Source organism: Taeniopygia guttata, chromosome 1 (genome assembly GCF_048771995.1).
Source record: "Taeniopygia guttata chromosome 1, bTaeGut7.mat, whole genome shotgun sequence".
NCBI lineage: Eukaryota > Metazoa > Chordata > Aves > Passeriformes > Estrildidae > Taeniopygia > Taeniopygia guttata.
Window position 1 is genome coordinate 77223579 of NC_133024.1, and position 20389 is coordinate 77243967.

General features: G+C 36.0%; 1 protein-coding gene across 5 annotated transcripts in view; it reads left to right on the plus strand.

The window, feature by feature from the left end:
* Positions 1-20389, plus strand: part of PCCA (propionyl-CoA carboxylase subunit alpha) — a 268217-nt gene that overhangs the window by 72659 nt on the left and 175169 nt on the right. For 3 of the 5 annotated variants that reach the window (XM_072931572.1, XM_030276646.4, XM_072931569.1), the window contains 4 exons: positions 2465-2596; positions 9218-9254; positions 14938-15016; positions 20239-20341. In XM_072931572.1, the coding sequence (XP_072787673.1) occupies positions 2465-2596; positions 9218-9254; positions 14938-15016; positions 20239-20341 (351 nt within the window). Of the gene's footprint in view, positions 1-2464; positions 2597-8023; positions 8105-9217; positions 9255-11542; positions 11602-14937; positions 15017-20238; positions 20342-20389 lie in introns of those variants that run through there. The other 2 variants (XM_072931574.1, XM_072931578.1) reach the window with 2 other exon arrangements.

The window sequence follows — 20389 nt, forward strand, 5'->3', positions numbered from 1 at the left end:
ATGCAGAGATTAATTTCTTGAAATGGCCTGCAGTGTTCCTTCTCAGGTGGTTCATGAACCTTTCCAGAATGGTACTGTTCTCTTCTTATCCAGCTATCTGGACAGGAGCAGGGAGTGAACTGGGCCCTTTGGAAGTCCATGCCACAAATCAGTGAGATGAGACAGTAGGTCAAGCATGATGTGCTCTATGGTTATTTGGCTGGAAAGATGCATGCTTGCTGATGCCATCAATGTAATTTTTATCCTTCCCTGTGACCTTCCCCTGTGAATGAAGATTTTTCATTTTCTGTCAGAACAATGAGGAGAGAAGAGAAATACTAATAAGAGTATGGAAATAGACTGCAAGCTACAAGTCTGGGAATGTCTGTTATGGCAGCAAAAGTTTTGAACCCACTATCTTGACCTCTGGAGATATCATGTTTTGATGGCAAACTCTGAGAAGAAAGTGAGGAGAGGAAGCAATATATGGTGAAATTTGTAGTGTTGGTCAGGGTGCAGTTGTGGCAGAAACTGCGGAAAGGAGGTGTTTCCAGGTTAGAAGTGATACAACTGGGACAGTGTCATCTCCACTTGTCAAGTATGTGATACTTTTCCACAAGGATTTTTGAGATTGGGATACAGTCTGATGACAGAACTCTGTGCTGCCTCTAGGTGTATGCAGGTACCTATTTCTGCCTGTTGTTAAGAGAGGAAGAAGTATGAGTTTTAAGGTTCTTCTGAAACAGTCAGCTCCAAACTTTGTATCACTGTGGTTTCATGCATCAACTCCTTGCTTTGCTTCCCTTCTCCTTTAAAAAGAGAATTTCTTCAAGTGCCAAAGGATCTGAGCACTACATGATTATGGATCTGCACCCTTGTTTTGGTCCTCCTATCTCTTCCTTCTTTGTATTACAGTCTTCCCAACTTTCTAAGACAGCTATTAAGTTGTTAATTCCTGAGTTGTTAAGCTAAGAAGCCAAATGCAGTAGAGAAGAGGTGGGCAGAGATAAACCCCCAGATGGTTCATTGTGAGTCAAAGCTAACGATCCTTTGTAGCAGAACTGATGCTCGGCATTTGGTTTGGGTGTCCTTGCACTGAGCTTCCTCGTGTGTCTGTAATGCTCACCTGATCTTTTCTGGATGATCTCTCGCATCCTGTTAGCTAGGATGGCATGAAATAATCTACACAGAGCTGCTGCTGTTACACTGGTCCTGCTGGAAGCTGCTGACAGTGCAAACACTGACTCCCCAGGCATGTTGAGATCTCTTGGCTCTTTTAGGATCACAAATAGGAAGATGTTTCCCGGCTTAAACATTTTTCCTATGTTCTGGGATTGGATGATAGTACCATCACGTAAATACACAAAGTTTCAACGAATGACTGCATATCATTAATGATGGTAACTATATGGTTTGTGTAGCATGTGTCAAAAACAAAATATTAAGGCATAAATTGTGATATAAGAAACTGCTGTTTGCCATTTTATTAGTATTGGTATTAAGTTAGCTGCCCATTGGCTAGAAACAAATTGTTTTTAGACATTTTACAGATATCTTAGAACTGGGGAGAAGAAAATAATTGTAACTTGGAAAAATTGTGCAAGGCTTGATTTAAAAAAAAAATAAATTATTTTCATCCTTACCCCTCTTTCATCTTTCCCTGTCTAGTACAAAATATATAAAGTTACCTGCAACACATGTGTACTTGCTATTGCATCAATAACTTTCAGGGAGTAGTTCTGATGGAAGTGTCTTAACTTAATGTAGTACTGACCTGAAGAAGTTTGAAAAAATGCCTCTATCTGAATAACCTCACTGAAGCCTATTGTTGGCATAGAGAAAAAGGAGGAAGAAGCGTGCAGTTCAATATTTTACCTACATATTGATGTTGAAGTATTAAAACATGTCATGCTAACCTCTTTCTACTTTGTTATTGGAGAAGAATTGCCTGAAAGAATCAGGAAATGTTATTTCACTTACTGCTTTATTTTCAAGGTCTTATGTATGTTGACTTAAAGACTACATTTTCATTGTGATGTTTCGTTGAGGTTTGGTTTTGGGAATGCCTACTAAATAAAATTTAAAATTGTTATCATTTGGCAAGTGCATCTTTGTAAATCATTTTTGGTTATTTCAATGGTGAATTAACAAGCCTCTGTTTTCTGAAGGGCTATTTTTTACTTTCAGTCTGGAGTACTTCCACTTGCAGCTATTTTTCTCTGGCCTGGCTTTTGATTTATACAAATGCTAATTATAGGGCTTTGAATCTGTGTGTATATATAGTTTCACAAGGTCATACACATTTTTGATGAACTGTCTGAAATATTTATATATTGCTCTGTTGTTATGTAAAGAGATCACTGCCTTATAAGTCTTGTTGCATTAGTCAGCTCAAAATGAGAAAAAAGTTAATAGTAATATCTGTGTATGAAAAAGCTGATTTTTATTTTTGTCTCCAAAAGTTTTTTCTTCATTGTCTTTGCAGGCATCAGAAGGTGTCACCTTCATTGGACCTGACACACATGCTATTCAAGCTATGGGAGACAAGATTGAAAGCAAATTGTTAGCCAAGAATGCAAAGGTCAACACGATCCCTGGCTTTGATGGAGTAGTCAAGGTGAGAAATCATTTAATTACTGTCTGCCCACTGTAGGAATAGTGTCTAAATCAAAGTACATCTATTGAAGGTCTAATGCAGAATCTAATTATAATTTCTTCTTCTTTTTCAGTAAAATGTAATTAAAAATGAAGTACAGATTTTTACTAACAAGAGAGCTTTGGAGAAGAGGAGAAAGTCCTTGATAATAAATGATGTATTAGGAGTTCTTCAGTGGAGTCTCTAAAAATACTTTGCTTTAAATTTAACATGAAGGCAGGTAGTTGTGTAAAATGTCAGGTGTGGATTTGACTTATTTGCACATCTTTACATTTCTCAGGTCTTCTTGTCGGCCAAGATCTTGACAGCTCTGAGTTAAGTGAAGTTTGTTAAACCGTGTGAAGTTTCCATATTATGGAAACTGTTCTGATGGTGCATATTTCCATGTGTTGCAAAATTCAGGAGGAGGATGGGATGGGGGGAATTTGATGTCTCTTTATCAGAATCTACAGCTAATGCTCTTTGTGTGGTTTTAGAAGGAATATCTTCCAACAGTTTTGTTAAAAAAAAATTTATTTCTTTATAGTTTGTAAGATTAAATAAGGTATATCTTAATTTTTGTTTATTTTCTGCTATAGTGATTGTGTTAGACTCTTACAAGCTTTCCTCTGTGTCTTAATATATTGTCTATGTTACTGTACTTAAGCTTTTCTCTAAAACCTTCATTGGATAAAACTAAAACTTGTTGCATTATAAAATGTTGACCTCCTGGGTTGAAATTTTTTATGCTTTGTGTTAAATCAGATTTTTTTCAAATGAAGTTTGAGTAAAATTTTAAGTTGCATGGAAAAGAGCACAGTAGCTAAGCTGGATTTTACACTCTGTTAAGAGACAAATTATCCCCCAAAACACGACTAAAAGTGAAAGGTAAATAGAGTACAAAGGGGCGCAGCCTCCACAAAATTACCTGGTCCAATGAGGCTGTCTGGAGGACTTGACTAGTGAGAGGGAATGATAAAATCACAAAATAGCTGAGGTCAAATGCCTAGTAGTTTTTCAGTACTTGTAATGGAAATGCATGATGTTTGTAATGTCTGGTAGCAAGATAATGCTGCAACAGGTAAAAGTGCAAAGGTTTCTTTCTCTTCTGGAGGACTTCATATGAGTTTTGGACTGGCATTTGTGGCCGTGCTGAAGTCTGGGAGTGGCAAATTGGCAAATTTCAGATTTTTGTTGTATGTTTTAGCAGTCCCTTGTGTATGCGATCCTTTAGCACTCATAAGATTTAACAGCAGCCAAGCCATTGGGCATAACATTCTCTGTTCTGATATCCTGTATGTTCTTCTAGGAATCTTGAAAATAATTTCCAGAAAAGCATCTAGCTAGGATATAACTTCGAATTAATCATCTGAACACCACAAAACATTCTCTAATGCAGAATTAAGTGCTCAAAATCCTAGTTTTCTCATTGTATTAAGTTAAAACTTATGTAAGGGTCTGTTATTCTGCTAATAAAAAAGCCAAACCTAACAAAGTAGGATAATGGTTAATGAACAGATAGACCTATAACCAGTGCAGCTGAGCTGCTTTCTTGTATGCACTTGTTTCATAGACTTAGAGTTGCACTATTTTTGACAATTATCTGAAGTTCCTGATACAAAAAGGAAACCTAAGTGATGTGATTGGCAGTGGGCTATATGCAACAATACCCTTAAAACCAAATGAACTGGAATGTAGGCCTGAGTTGACAACTCCAGTCCTCTGCTATTCAATGGAACTAAGTGCTTAATACTTACACGTAGAAGACACTGCTAAGGTTGTGTAATAACATCTTGGAAAAGTTGCATGCAGAAAAATTCCCAGTGAGTAGTAATTAAATTGTTGCTTAATCCCAAAGTGTCCATGTCATACCTCAGCCCTGCACAAGTTCTGATGATCTGAAGACTGTTGATGAAAAAGAGTAAATATCTAAAAACCCCCACAACCTGCAGTATGCCCACCAAATAAGAAAAAAGAAAGTACACAGACATAACCAGCGTTGCAGTCTCTATCAAAAAGTGGAGTTGCAAATTTTAGGCTAACCAGTGCTTTGATTACCAACTACAGGAAATAAAGCTCCTGATAATTGATAGTGTCATACTTGCTATGGATTTAAATATGTGCCTGTGTTTGTTCTGTGATTTCCTTCCTGTGACAATGTCTTTTGCTCAAATGAATACCCAAATAATTAGGTCATACAGGATGCCTGATCTTTGGTTAGAGCTTGATATACTATTTTGCAAATTCAGACTAAGATAAGAAGGGTAAAGCTGCATGATACCAGCTCTAATCAGAACAGCAACACACAAGGAACTGGGGACTGTTTAGGATTTCTACCATTCTGTCGGAGACCTATTTTAGTCACAGTTATAAAGCTTTAAAAATCATTGAGGGCTCTTTTTCCTAAGAAATAAAAATTTAAAAAATCTTAGGAAGGAGCTAAGTGTCTGCTTGATGCTTAAGGTGGTTAGAGGTCACTTCAACTTTAAAGTGGACTTCAGTAAAGCTGGAGGAAAACTATTTATTCCTGCGACGGTGCTAGAAATTAAGACTGATCCGTTGCATGTGTTCTTTGTGGATGAATAGTTAAAGCAAACACAGAGCAACAACTTCTAGTGCTTCATTATTCAATTCAGGACTACACTGAAAATCTTTGTTACTAGAAGAGTTGTTTTTATCCTTGTTAAATAGTGCTGCAGATACTTAGGTCCTTCATGAATAAAGGATATTTTTCCTCTCTTATGTTGCTTAATACTTACACGTAGAAGACACTGCTAAAGTTGCATAATAACATCTTGGAAAAGTTGCATGCAGAAAAATTCCCAGTGAGTAGTAATTAAATTGAGAATAAAATTAAAAGAAAGAAGCCCTTCAACAGTATACTTAAAGTTGGAAGGATTGAAGAGGAGGATGCTTGGCATCAGGCACAGCTAACTGTTGTTGTAGTGGCAAATGCTCTAGCAAATACGAGACAGAGTGGAAAGATATGGAATGGAGAGGGCAGTTTGATGAAGAGTGACTTTCTTCTCATGCGTGGTTCAGTTTCTCAGTTGGCTGGAACAATTGAGAAATCCAGTTTGAACATATAAGGAACTAAAGTCTTGTGCTGTCCGCTAGAGAGCCAACAGAAGCATTAAAAAGTAATTAATTTCAAAATGTGTAGCTAGAATTAGTTTTATAAAACCCAATTTGGACATGTAGTCGTAAATGGTTTTACTCAAAAGAATTAGCATTAATCCATGTGAGCAATGCCTATGCCAAAGTTAGGGCTGAGAGATGTATGGACTGTAAACAACTAAAGGGGAGTAAGAGACTCAAAAGTGGAGGCTTAGTAATGAGCATAAGAACATGTTGTGGTGAAAAACTGGCAAAGGAATGGCAAGGGAAGAATGATTTTTGTATTGTTTCACCATATACAACAGTTTGGTTTTATGGTTGGTAGAACACAGCTGGATGTAGACACAGAAGAATGTCCATGTCTACTTAGTTTCACTGATGTCAGTAAACACATTAGAGGTCTTCAGCAAAGCTCTGAATTAACTGTAGTTATGTTTTGGGTACCTGTTTTAGATGAATTTTTGCACTGGGATATTGACATTAGGATTGAATGGTCACTGTTGGAGAAGTTGTTAGAGACTGGATATGAACTGGAGGTTCTTGAAGGTTAACACCTTCAGCCATGAAAACCATTATGCAGTTGTTCGTAACTAATACCATGTTTCACAGTTCTAGGGGTCACTTTACCCTGGCATTCCCCTACATCAAGACAGTTTTGTTTTTCTGTCTCCACCTGCTGGTACCTGTTTGAGAGGCATGTACATGAAAGTAGGAGGTTAGGAATTCTTATGCTAAAGCAGTATTTTATGTCTCTTTAACTTAATGGAATAACCTATTTGTGAAAACACTGACATAATTTTATAACTCTCAGGACTTTTATTAACTTCTACCATTACTTGATCATTTTTATTTGTACAATAAAAGATGGTGCTAAAATTATATATTTCTTTACAGTTTCCAGTTTATTTTGGGGAAAATGGTAGTGTAGCTAATGTGCTTTTGGAAGAAATAGCAATAAATCATTGAGGACTTTTGCTTTTAAAAGATAATTTAAAATGTTTTTAGTACAAGTGTGGTTTTGTATATTTTGCACATATGGGCATGTGTGTTAGGCAGTATCATAGCATTTGTTTTTTTGCCCCTCTTGTGCAAATATTGCGTATCTGTTGTAAGTTTTATGTACCAAAAAGCTAAAATAACTGTCTTAACTTTTCTTGATTACTCAAACTGCTTCTGTATTTATGTTATCAGCAAGTGAAATTCGTAGTATTTTAAACGTATATTCAGTATACCTTCTTATGGAAAAAGATCAAAAGACCAGAGATTGCAATATGTAAATGTCTTCTTTTTTTTGTTAGTTTTCCTCTTTAAATCACAGCATATTTTTGTTTTCTGGTTCAGAAATGCTCTTTGAAAGCGAAAATTGGATTATACGTGGAGTTTTTTTTCTTGTATCTTAAGAGTTTGGGTTCTAATATGTTAGAACTGTAAAAGAAACAGATGTTGACACAGTGTAAATTAATAACTGTGCTGGGCAGAAGACTAAAGTCTTTTTTTCAAGCCAGAACTAAGACAATTAGTGCTGCTGATACCAATCAGTTGTTACTTGAAGTTGTTGTATGGATGTGTAAAAATTCAGTGGCAGTGAAAAGTTCCTCTATAATGATTTGCAGCTTGTCTTCCTGTGGACTACAGTGTATCAGCTAGCCACTTGTTTGCAGGTAACTAAGTGAAAAAAGATTACCCTGTTTGCTTCTCCCCCTTAATTCTATTTTGCAAATATGTGGGGGAATTTGCAAGAGAAAAGAAATGTAAAAGTTTCCTTCTCAACTATAATCGTGGCTCTTCATCAGTCATCACTCTTCCTGCATTTTGTTCAAGAGGCTCTAATTGTCTGCATTTGGCAGGTTTAACACTTCCTGACAGAGAGGCTATTAAGGGGAAGTATTCTCGCATAACTGTCACAGGCAGGAACAAAGAACCTTCAAACTCAATGTGTGGAAACCACTAACATTCTTAAATGACCCTTTTCATGCATTTTATCCCTTTAAGCTAAAATTTGGAGGGTGCAGGGTCATGGAAAGCAGCAAGGTGTAATAAAACAGTAAACTTTTGAGTTTTTTTTTTTGGGGGGGGGTGTGGGGGCAGGTTTTTTTTTTTTTTTAGATTTATCTCTTGAGTTAAAAACAATTGTTATTTGGAAAAATCTCATTAACAGATGTGACTGGAGTAAAAAGACTTAAAACTGATGTTGCTTTCAGGACTGCTTTGAACTTAACAAGCACCGATTTGTGGAGCAGACTAGCTAATGAAAGGAAATTAAATTTTCTGACAACTTCCCCTGCCAGCCCTCTTATTCTTCATGGGGCTGTTACTAGGTACTGAAGACTTTTAAAGAGGATTTTGTTTTATTATCGGACATAAATGAACCAGGTATGAACATTTCTTACGTATTTTTTTTAAAGTTCTGACCTGGGTGCTTTTAAAATGGATTGCCTTGAAAGCTTTAAAAATATCAGGTTTCAGTTTAATGTTCATAAGTTAGCCCCCATAGTTTCAGACACACTTAGCAGCTGGTGGTTTCCAGACATTACTGCCTTCGATACAAATTTTGTAATGTATGTCATGGGATAGTGTAAATATTAGCAAATTTGGATGGAATTTTCAAGCTTAACAGGTACCACTGTAATTTAACCCTTTTTCTTTGCAATTTTCTATAATGGAAATATACTGCTATCAGTAGAAATAACAAGAATTAACTACTGCAGGAAAAGTGATTTGGTTATTGAAATGTAAGTAATTCAAGTATTCTGGTTTTCACTCTGAGTTTCCCAGGACTTTATCTGTACCAGCCTACAGTAGTATGAGATAGCTGAAGCAATAGGTGGCATCAACAAAAGGATTTGTAAAGTTGGGTTATGCAGCTCTTAAATGAAAACAATTATGAGAGTCTTCCTCTTTCAGATACAGTTTAAAATTATGCATTAAAGGTTTATTTTGTCTTCAGAATGCAGAACTTTCAGAACTGAAGTGCTTGTGTTCTTTCTTGAGTAAACAAAACCTATTGGTCTTTGAAGAAGTACTACAAGGTTTTTTTCCTGAACTTGAATTACTCCCAAACAATAGAGAATCAACTCCCCCTACTGACAGCAATCAGGAAAACGCAAGGAATACCTGTGAAGACAGAAACAAGCTGGTAGTGGACAAACTTTAACGATCTGATTTATGGTCCATTATTGATTGTAAACTTCTAAATTCTAGCATTAAATTCCTACAACTGCAGAAAATAATTTTGCGATCCTGGTTGTGTTTCCTGTCAGCTGATTCCTCGTTGCTTTGAGTTTCTCAGTGCACTAATGATGAGGTAGAATTTACATTCCACTTATGGTATTAATTTTACATTCCTCTGGCTGAAAAGGGTCAGGAGGTTGTAAAATCAAACATTAAATGAATCGGAGGAGACAGTAGTGCAATATATGACTGCCCTCAGGACATAGTGCAATGGCTGATGGGATTAACATTGGGTCTCATTTCCTGCTTTTACAGGATGCAGATGAAGCTGTCAGAATTGCAAGGGAAATTGGTAAGTTCTTAAATTAGCTATGGTGGGATTTGTGTGCCTCTCAGCAGACATGGTTGACTAAATTGAATGTGTAATAAGTAATCCCTATAGAACAAATAATGTTTTAATAGTTTTTAAGTTCCCTGTTGCCCATAGGGCTGGAGAAATCTAGGCATTAACGCCCTGTCTTTTAAATCATCACATTTGAGCTTTTCAAACTGGACTTTACAGAACAAGTGCAGCCATGATTTGTGGAATGAATATAATATGCAGTAATGAGTACCTCACTAAAGGAGTTACCTGAAAGTATATCTGCAACTGGACATGATAGTTAAGCGTTAGGCATGGTACACTTCTCTTTATGTGGAGACTGACACCAGTGATGTTATGGTCTTCTTTCTTCATCACTGTGTGGACTGCAGCTAGCTTGAATATGATCCAGAGCAACAGCCTTCTGTGCTTACTGGAATAAAGTCGCTATTCAGCTTCTGAGTATCTTACAGAATGGTGAAAAGAGCAACCAGCAAATGAGTCTGGGACTAATTTTGATGAAGGCTAAGTGTAATATGTGTTTAATGAGTTTTGGCTTTTATTTACTAAAGCTTGGTATTAGTGAAAATGCTAAACCATATGCTTAAAATTACACATGTTTTTAAATGCTTTCTAGAACAAGAATCTAATGCATTAAGATATATGATTTTTCTTTAATTTTCCCTTTGAGACTGCAAACATAAGAAGCTATTTAGGCTTATCGCAGGTAGATAAACAGCTTTTCACCTGTGTCAAGAGCTATTGCTGTGCCTTTATGTGCTAGATAGAAAGTGGGACTTCTATCTACTTCTAAGCAGTGTAAGATCTTTCTGCTTTCAGTTTAAGTTGGGGCTTTTAGCCTGCACTGCTTAACTGCCCTGAAACCCCTCCTAGGCTTGTCTGACTTATGCTGACACAACTGAAGTCAGAGTCTCTGTGAGTAGTCAGGCTTTGTGTCCTGTTGTGAAATCCAGTGATAACTGATCACTGTCATGGGAGGATTTCCAAAAGAAAGAGTCTGTTAACCAAACTGGAACATTCAGAAGAGAATGGTAAAAAAAATTTGGTTTAGTCCTGCATAAAGGCATAGTAATGTGTCATTATTTCAGTTCACTTTCTCTTCAATAATCTTTCTTGTTCTTGTGTTTTAAAGATTTCCTGCAGGTATTTTCTTAAACAGTTTTGATGAATGTAAGTTAGAAGGCATTCAGTGGCTTTCTAGACACCTTTTAAAATACAGTCTCTTTTAATTTTCTTCTGAGTTCTTGGGCGTTCTGTTGACTGGTTCCTGTCTTTGATATCAGTAGCACTTTGGAGGTCATTATATCAAGGCAGTCTTAAATCTGTGATAATAAAGTCAATTACAGACAGCTGGGTGGTGCTTTATTTAGATGGAAAATTCTTAAACTGTTTTGATACAAGAAGCGTTTGTACTACAATGCCACGTAGTGAATGAAAAATATCCCTTCTAGCTTTTTCCCCACTCATGATTTGACAAGTTGATCATTCTGGTTAATCTTCTTTCTAATTGTAACCACTGACCAGAATTAAACATAGTGATTTTAATTTCAAAGGATCTAAGACAGAATGAAATTATAATCTCTTGTGTATATATATAATGTATTTGTCTTTGTATACAAAGCACTTGATATGCAGTGAAATACTTTCAGATTGTTTCTAATGTCACTAATCCAGTGTTTCAGTCTTCTAAGAAATTACAGAGAAAGAAATTACTAAGAAAGCTTAAGTAATTCTTAAAAGAATGGCTGTGGGTCAGCACTGAAAACAGTAGAACTGCTCTCTTGCTGCCTGTGTTTTTTCTGCTTTTCCTGCCGTGTTTTGGCCAAAGATCCAGTAGTAATGGAGTATGGCACCACGGAGTTGAGAACAAGCCTTTACCTGTTTCAGTGACTATTATCTATGGATACACATTTTCTAGGTGTGAGACTGAAACCTTTTTTTGCCCCTGATTTGAGATGTTTTCCTGTATTGTATAGAGAATGTGACAGGGAATCTAGGTTAAATCAGAAATTGGAAGAAGTTCAGGCACAAATTACTGTATTGGCTCCTTTCTACTGTCTCTCTTCTCTATTTGTTGGTGTGGGCTGTTGTGCTCTTCTGATCCTTTCTGTAGTGCTTAATTACATTGGCCCTTTTCCCATGCTGCTTTTAGGTCTGTTTGTGGGATTGTACATTAAGAACTTTTGGCTACTTAATTCTGAAGCACCAATGAAACTCCAGGAAGCTGGACTCCTCTACTTGAAAGGATTGAGCAGTTATGAAGTGCAGTCAGTTAAAACAAAATGAAAGCCAGTACAAAACTGAAGAGATGAACAAGGTGGTTTTTTGTCATGGTTCATGTCATGTGGGTTTAGTTAGTGCTAGCATTTAATGATGGATATTGAAAATAATCTTGTGTCACCACATGCAGTATTGCTCAAACTGATATTACACAATGTGTTCTGTGATCTACTACCTGCAGCTTTATAAAAATGGGTAAATGACATTTAAAAACCATGGTGGCAAAGGGTTGGGAGCAACAGTTGTGGAACATCATAAGTTTACTCATTGTATCATTCAGATTCTCAGAACAGTAAGTGTCCAGGAAACAAAGCAGTTCTAACTTATGAGTACCTATTTAGCAGCAAAAGTATGATCCTCAAGGCCTCCTAAGTTCTTAAACTCCATCCTTAAGAGGTGTCACAAGATTGGAAAACTGTAAAACAAGAGTAGGTTTTAATCTCACGTGCAATTTTTAATTTTGCATAAAGGGGCATCTAATTTTAGGGAGGGATTGCGTACCTAACACCCACTCAAAAATGTCTGCTTTGTGAGTCTTTTCATTGCTGTTGTTGTGGGTACTTACAAATGTTGTTAGAAATTGTTTGCATGCCTCTCCCTTCCCACAACTAATCCAACCAATCCATATGAACATACTTTAGCAATTTTGATTCCTACAAAAGTGGAGTGTTGAGTAACGTGTTCTGATCCCAGTATCCTATACCCAGTATGTATACAAAACTTAAATTTTACAAGGCCTTCCTTTCAGTCTTTGGTATTGGCTAAAGAGCTGCCCTATAGCTTAGTTCAGCTTAGGTCCCCAAGAGTGAGCAACACCTCATATGTGAGCAAAAGATCCAGTACCCTTATTTTCAGGTGACTGGCTAATTTGCATGCTAACATTTGTTAGCAATTTTGTTGCAATTTTTCCTTCTCAACCAGAAAAGCTGTATGTATTTTTTCAAAACAGGCTTTTATTTTTTAAAATCTATTTTATTTTTACTTACATAGTGGCTCTTGGGAGTCTTTAACTGCCTTGCCTACAAGCATGGCTGACATATAATTACTGTATATAAAAGGAGGGAGGGAATGGAAGCAAAGTGGTGCTACACTTGGTGAATGATACCAGTGACCCATGTATACTCTCTGATAATTTAACCACATGAGTTGTGATAGATGAATTACATTTTGAAGCATACAAAGACTTAACAAGGCTCATTTTCAATATGCCTGTTTTGCTTTGGAAACTAAAGAACAGTAAATTAGGACTAGATTCTGCTTACAGAATTAAAATCAGCAAACCATTCAAGAGACTGATATTGTTAGACTGAAATTGGTAGCATAATTAATGATGATTTTTTCAAGTGCATGTAACACTGAATAACATAGATTAAGTGATGGAAATTGCCTTAGTGCATTTGCCATAATAAGGCTTAAAACAATGCTTGTTTTAAAATTTCACTCCTGCAGCTTTTTGGGTTGGACAGGGTCTCCAGATGGTGACAGTATTGTTGGAGATTTACTGGTGCTATCCAGTAAAATTTAATTTCTTGCACGGAAGTTATACAAGATGTGCTTTTAGCTTTCAAGATATTCAGTGACTTGTGTAGGAGCCTGGCAGCTGCCAGGGATCTGGAGATGGACCTACAGCATCAATAAAATGTCTAGGTGTTGCATATACTGCATTTCATGAAAATTTGCTGAAATTCACTGTTGCTGCATGTAATCTAGAATTATTTTGACTTTACTCTTTAATCTCTGGGATTGTAGAGGCCTAGATCAGGGTCTTTGTTACTCTGTGGCTTGTTCTGTATCCTTCTATGGGTAGTATTGAGTATTTCATAAGAAAATCTAAGAGAGACTCTAGAAAGGTTATTTGCATGTCTCTGTGTGGTTTTAACCTTATATGTTGTAACAAGAGGCTGCTTTAGACTCCAAGGCATGGAGATTTATAGCCTTTTGGTAATCCATGCCTATAGGAGCTTGGTTTGTGCTCTACATATGCTTAACTATGACCTCTACAGCTTTCAGCCACGTGAATGCTTTACAGCCTGGGGTTTCACAGTCTAATAATGTGTTAAGTTGGAAACTATTTTATTGATTTTTTTTTTTCCTGTTTCTTTGTTAATTTAAAGTTCTTGTGTACTGTTGCTGCTTTTCTGCCTTCCAATCAACACTACTGTTTCTTATGCTTGTCTCATGCCTTTTTTTTTTTTTTTGGTGTCCATTTCAGACTTTTTAAAGGTTTAAAACAAAGGTTTTCCAGATTGTGCTGGTTTTAATTTTCTTCTCTTGAGCCTCCTTTCAGTTAGATCACTATGAGGAGGAGGTGGACCACTTCTAGGAACCATATTCAAATGTCTCTTTCTGTCCCCATATCAAAGTTTTTTATAGAATATGTCTTCAGTTCTCAAGGACTGATAGATGCTGCTTCTTGGCAGACGATATCAGCTGGTCTCATATTTGCCTAATGTTGTAATTTTCATTAAACATTCTGGAGACCAAAGGCATTAAGAATTTTCTGCTATCCTAGAAATGTCAAAAGCCTTTTAATCAGATCCTTGATTTTTAGTTTTCTCCATGTTCATGTAGAGAAAGATGAAGTTCTCTGGTATGATGGAATTGTTTCAGGAAGTTCCTTTGAATTAAATGATTTGTATTAAAAGATAAACAGTCCTTACTAAATCTGCATTTAAACTGTGTACTTTGGTACTGTAATTTTCTAGCTTCCAGAAAAGGAAGATCCTGCCTGATCTCCATATTACAGTATCATGCTCTATGAGTAAGATATTGCTGGATATGTACAATGCTGAAAGATTTATGCTCCTTGGGTTTTCTTTTTTTTAAATACATGTTGGTTTGGGAATTGTAAACAATTGTAATTGCAAATAAAAGTAATCTGTGTTCTGATACTATTACATAATATCTAAGCAGCACAGCTCTTGAGCTGCTCTGTTATTTAACATGTGCTGCACTAGAAGTGTTGATATGATGCATATTTGTTTACTCAATCTTTAGACTTAATTTATGATCTACTAATTTTTGTTTTTAATTAGTAAGCAGCAGCAAAGGAAAAAAATTCTTCCTAAAGAAATGTGAGCTTAAAAAGGTCAAATACCTTATTCATAAATCACTTCATTATTTGGGAATAATTAATTCAGTGGTTTTTTGGTATAAATGAATTGGAGAAGACAGCCTTTCTTGGCTGTAGAAATTACTGCACTGACAGCTAAGTTTTGAAAAGAAAAAATTCTCCTCTGTTCTCCCTGCAAACAAAGTGTTTTAATAAACGAAGTTATTGTCTACTGGCTTTATTGGACATGTGGTCAGTTGTCATGTTCCTTGACCAACTGAACAAAGTTTGAACTTCTGTCTAATTGTTCCCCGCTGTTAGGCTACCCTGTCATGATCAAGGCCTCAGCAGGTGGTGGTGGGAAAGGCATGAGAATCGCTTGGGATGATGAAGAGACCAGGTGAGATGCTGTCCAGAAGCTTGCCTTGATGAATGCTGCAGTTACTGAAGTCCCATTAAGCCATTGTAAGCTGACAGTTGAGCAGATATGAAATGTTAGACAGAGAAATTGGATATTATTTGGTTTTCTCCCTTTAGCATAGTGAGAAATGTACTTTGGAAGTTTACAAGTGCATATTTCTAATTAATTATTGCATAAATATTACAAAACATTGTCCATTAATTTAGGTAAAAAAACCTAACATTTACAACTGCTGTTAGCCCAATGTTAGACTGTAAATAACATTTTGCTGTATGCCTTTCAGAATGCTGATTTATTAATTCTCTGTGTTAGGTAGAATATTTATTGGCCGTGATTCACAAACATTAATGTAAGCCATTAGTTCTGTTAAAGTTGATGAGACTGATAATTCATACGTGGGAACACATATGGTGTTACCAGAATGTGCTGTAATAAATTGCATACTTCTGTGTTTAAAGCATTTGTATCAGCAAACTATTGTACTTTTGTCTGTTTTGAAACAACACTGTTTCAACACAGATGTTTTTATGTCTCTTTTTTGTTGTCTGAATCCTGAACATTGCATGATGTTTTGTTATTGACTTGGAATTTTACAATCCATTCTCTGCTTATGTTGTGGCAGTGAGGGAGCCTGATTACAACTCCATCTGCTGCTGATCTTATAGAAAAAAGTATTTTCTGATTTTTATAAACTTGTAATGAGAAGCCTGTTTGATCCAAAATAACATGAATGTTTTCCTTTCTGCATGGAGGGAGCAGCCCATGTGCTGGAGTAAACTCAAAGTACAACTGAAACTTTCATTAGTTTCATTTAGCCATCTGCAAGACTTCCCTTGTCATTTTTCTGTCCCCTATAAAATTTTTGTCAAAACCTAAAAATTGGATGAAAGAATAATGAGTGTCTAGTAGTTAAATTTTAAATTTAAATAAAACATGGTGGGTTTATTTGTACCATGCTCTGTGCAGTCCATTTGAATTCAAATTTAAATAGGAAAATAATATTTTGTGCATTAGAATGAAAATCTTCTTTCTTAAAAGGATACTTTGTTGCTACTGCTTTAGAATCCAAAATTACTGCCTTGATCTTGTGCAGGCAGCAGTTCATCTGTTGGACTTGAAGGTGTTCATTTCTTGTTTAGTTCAGAAAGGAGCTTGATTAAAGTAACTTTTAAAGTAAAAGTGGATTTAAAGTCATGATTGCTAACTTATTTTGGAGAAAGGCTGTGGTTATGGAAACCACAGGTAGTGCCCAACCACCTTCTGGGTGAAGAATCTTCTTGTTTGAAACATATTTTGAGTTTTCAGGCTTGTTGAAAACCTTTCTTGTTTCAACTGGCTATGTGTACAATAAGGAGCCTTAAATGAATATTTGGCATAATGTAGAAATAGCCACTGGAAGGGGAAAAGACTGAGCTGAGGAACTTAATTGCTACTGTAACAGAATTATTCTCTCTGGTAACTTAGTGCTTCATTTTTCACATCCCTTAAATATGCCAAGTGATGACAATTGTTTTAGGTCCTCTGTAATTATTATGTTATTCCAGCTAATAGCTAAGATTTCTATTAATTTTCTGATACTATTTCTTAAATCCTGGTACAGTTTTGTCAGTGTTACAATTTGTTTTTTGAAATAGCTGTTCACATACCCTTCACTGCGGAAGGCTTCAGTGTTGACCCTGTCTCTGGGTAGGGCTGCTGTTATATTTTTTAAGATCTGAGTCCCTCCCAGTTCTCTCTTCTATTGCTTTTTTCAAATTTTGGTCAAGTTCTAGAGTTGAATTTTGTGTACATTTCATGCTACTGACCCACTGAAATTAAAATAGACTGATGTTCACTCTAATGTAATCCCTAACAAGTTTTCTTGGTTTGGAAAAGTATAATTTAGCAGCGGTATAATTTAGAAATTTTCTGTATCATTCCTTCTTTGTGGAGAAACTGAAGGCTTCTTGCTTCCAGTATGCTCATAACAATTGATCATCTTTAGGCTTCATGGCTCCAAATGGTGGCCTGGCATCTCTGAAAAGGAATTAAATTCAGGACTCCATCTTTTCCAAAGAACAGATTGAAATTTTCAGGCAGAACTTGTGATGGATCTTTGCATGTAAAGGCACTTACTTGCTTGTAGGTTGAGTGTCAGAGGTCATCATACAGGTGCTATGGGCCCATGTCTTAAGCTCTGTGGATTTGCAAGAAATTAGTTTCTTTAGCTAGTAGCTTCAGCTGCAGATATGCTACACTTGAAGTTGGAAATTTGTACTAAATTATTTTTTTAAGAGTTACCTTTGAAAAATTTTGAGCTTTATGTTAGTAATTCCCCCCTATTGTCTCACCTTCTGTAACTTTTCCTAGATATTGAAGTTTTGCATGCTTAATGGGTATCTGTTTTGAAAGTTTTTACCAAGGCAGCTTCCAGCCACACATGTTTAGAGAGATGATTTTGTTTTTTAACATAATAATAGGAAAATGTAAATTGTCCTGTTTCTGAAATTCTTTCTTGGTGCTTATGCCAATTTTATGAATGGAAATGAAACATCTGGTCTCAGATTCCAAGAACCTCTTATAATTTCTCTTCTGTGGCTTTGTGCTTGAAATGAGCAATGGGACTGGGAGAAGTTAATGTGGAATAATAAGTAGCAAAATCCTTCTGAATCCTCCACCTCCTAAAGCAAAGGATATATGAAGTGTGCAGTACAAGAGGACACGGCTTAAAAAACTCAATAGCATTACCTGTTACAAGCCTGTGCATTAAGTTTATTATCTTCCCAAAGCATTGCATTTGGCCTTTCAAAGTACTGTGCAAAAACAGGAGTGTCTGGCTTGACATTTTTGGTCTGTCCTGCACAGGTATGTGCTGTTCAGGTGAGGGGAAGGAATCTATTGGATGAGTAAAGAACAGTGTTTCCTAAACCCCTATTAAAAAAAAAAAAAACAAAAAAACCAACACATTTGCATATTCATTACATCTACATATGTAAACATATGCAAAATGCTGTGACTAGATAATTTTAGTTGATTTTTTAAAAATTTGGAGTTAAGCTGAAGCAATCTATATTGGTTCTGCATGAAGTCAACGTTTGAGTGTCTATTGGCTACTTAACTTCTCAGGGTTTTAGAGGGCTTCTGCTATACTAATGGCTATCAAACATTTACTTTTTAACTAGATGGATCTTCTAACGTTGGCCTCGACAAGAAAATAATGTTCTTTTACTATTTCCTGATTCTGAAAACTGAAATTTTATATAATGAACAGTCTTTTGTTAGTGTCTGACTGCCTCAAAAGAAAATTGTTTTAATTAAAGCAGCACTGCTGATCTCAGAGCTGGAGGCAGGAAGTTGGCATGGCTGTTTCACTTCAGACTACCCCAGGAAGGCTTGTGGCAACATCAGTAATACTTTTGTACAACTTTAACTTCAGTGAGAGTGACGGTACTGTAGGGAAACAGGTGAACCTTAGAGAGATCCTGTTTTTCCTCTCTATAACTGTGCATGTTTGAAGGGTTCTAGAGACAGCATCTCGTCCAGCTTCATCCTCTGAATAGCATCAGCTCTCAGTTTAAATTGATTGCTTAGAGCTTTGCTTGATTGAATTTTGCACCGAGATTACATAGCCTTCCTAAAAAGCCTGCTCTGCTTCTTATTTATTTTCATTTTTTTTCCTCACATCTATTTGGAAGTAATTTTTGTCACTGGCCAATTGAACTGCACAGTGTTGTAAGAGAAAACAAGGTCAGAATATCTGAGATAGTCATTCCTATTATATATAATTTAAAAAGATTTACAGATGTATGGATGAGATGATCAGGCACCTGTCTTTTTTTGACAAGTATTGCAGTTTAGATTTCTAATTAGCACTTTCCCTTCAGTAAAAGAAAAAGTCAGTTGTGAATAATTGTGCATAAAATTATGTGACACAAAAATGTTTACAAAACAAAACTGAGCTTTTGATACAGGAGTTAAAATAGTTGTAAATCAGGTTCAGTAAGAAACACTATGTATGGCTCTTTGTTACAGCACTTTGTTTTATTTTGGACACATCAGGTAGTGCACAGAATCACTAATTTTGATGTCTGTTTTCTTTACTAGGTAATTAAATATATTGAAGTATGAATTTAGGAAAGTTGTACAATAGGTATAATCTCTCAAAATTACAACATGTATTATCCCACAATGTTGAAAAAATGTGAAGATATACTTTAAAATATACACATTTCTCTACTGTGAATTTACCTATCTTGTGAATCTGTGGTCTGGGTTAACTACATCCAAGACATGGAAACCATGAAAACTTCAACTCAGTTGTACTGTAGTTCTTATTCTGGACACAAATGTCAGGGATGCTGTTTCAGTGGTCAGTCACACCGAAACTTGACCAAGCTTTCCATATGTATCAACATGAATGGCACTAATGTGTGATTACAGAGCCTGTAGAAAATTTCAGCGAAGCCTTTGGGTCCCTGCATTATGCTCTGTCTCACCCTGAGAAAGCTGTTAATGAACTTGTTTGTCAGAGCTTATGACCCAAGGAATAATCTTTCAGCTTTAGAAAAAAAAAGTTAGTGAATAAAGTATCTTGCAAACTTTAATTTAACTACATATCTAAGAGAAGAAACAGTGGGAAGCATACAGAGTGCTCTGTATAACACTCATTTATACTTTGAGGCAGGGAAAAACTACTAATACAGCTGGTGTGTGTTCTGTGAGGTCAAGTATTGCATCTTTAGGTTGTGTTCAGTGGTGGAATTTGCAATGACTGTAATATTATATTTGCAGTTCTTTAATGCAGAATCAACCAGCCTCTGCTATTCTTGAGTATTAAGGGCTGTGTGCTGTAAGTAATGGTGCGCTTCACCTTTACTTCTGCATGGCAAGTACTTGGTAATCACTGAGTCTTAAAATTCAATTACTTTATTCGGTTTGCAGAAGAAAATGAATACATAATTGTAGTAATTGTTCAGGCTTTTTAAACACACTGAATATTTTTGTGCTTTGAGAATGGTTGGGTTTGTGGTTGGCTGGGATTTTTTTTGACTGTGTAAAAAAGCATGAAAAAGGGATTAAATGCAGAATCTACTGCAAGTGGTTTTCAGATGTGTGTGTTAATTAATGAAGATTGACTGTTTTGTGAAATTGGTAAGTGTTCTTTCTTGTATGCTTCAGGATTTCTTAAATACAGGTTATTCTTTTTGTTTTCATTATTTAAGGGAAGGTTTTAGGTTTTCATCTCAGGAAGCTGCTTCAAGTTTTGGTGATGATCGCTTACTGATCGAAAAGTTCATTGATAACCCTCGTCACATAGAAATCCAGGTTTGTACTATTCTTATTATTGCTACTATTATTGTGTATTTGTTTAAT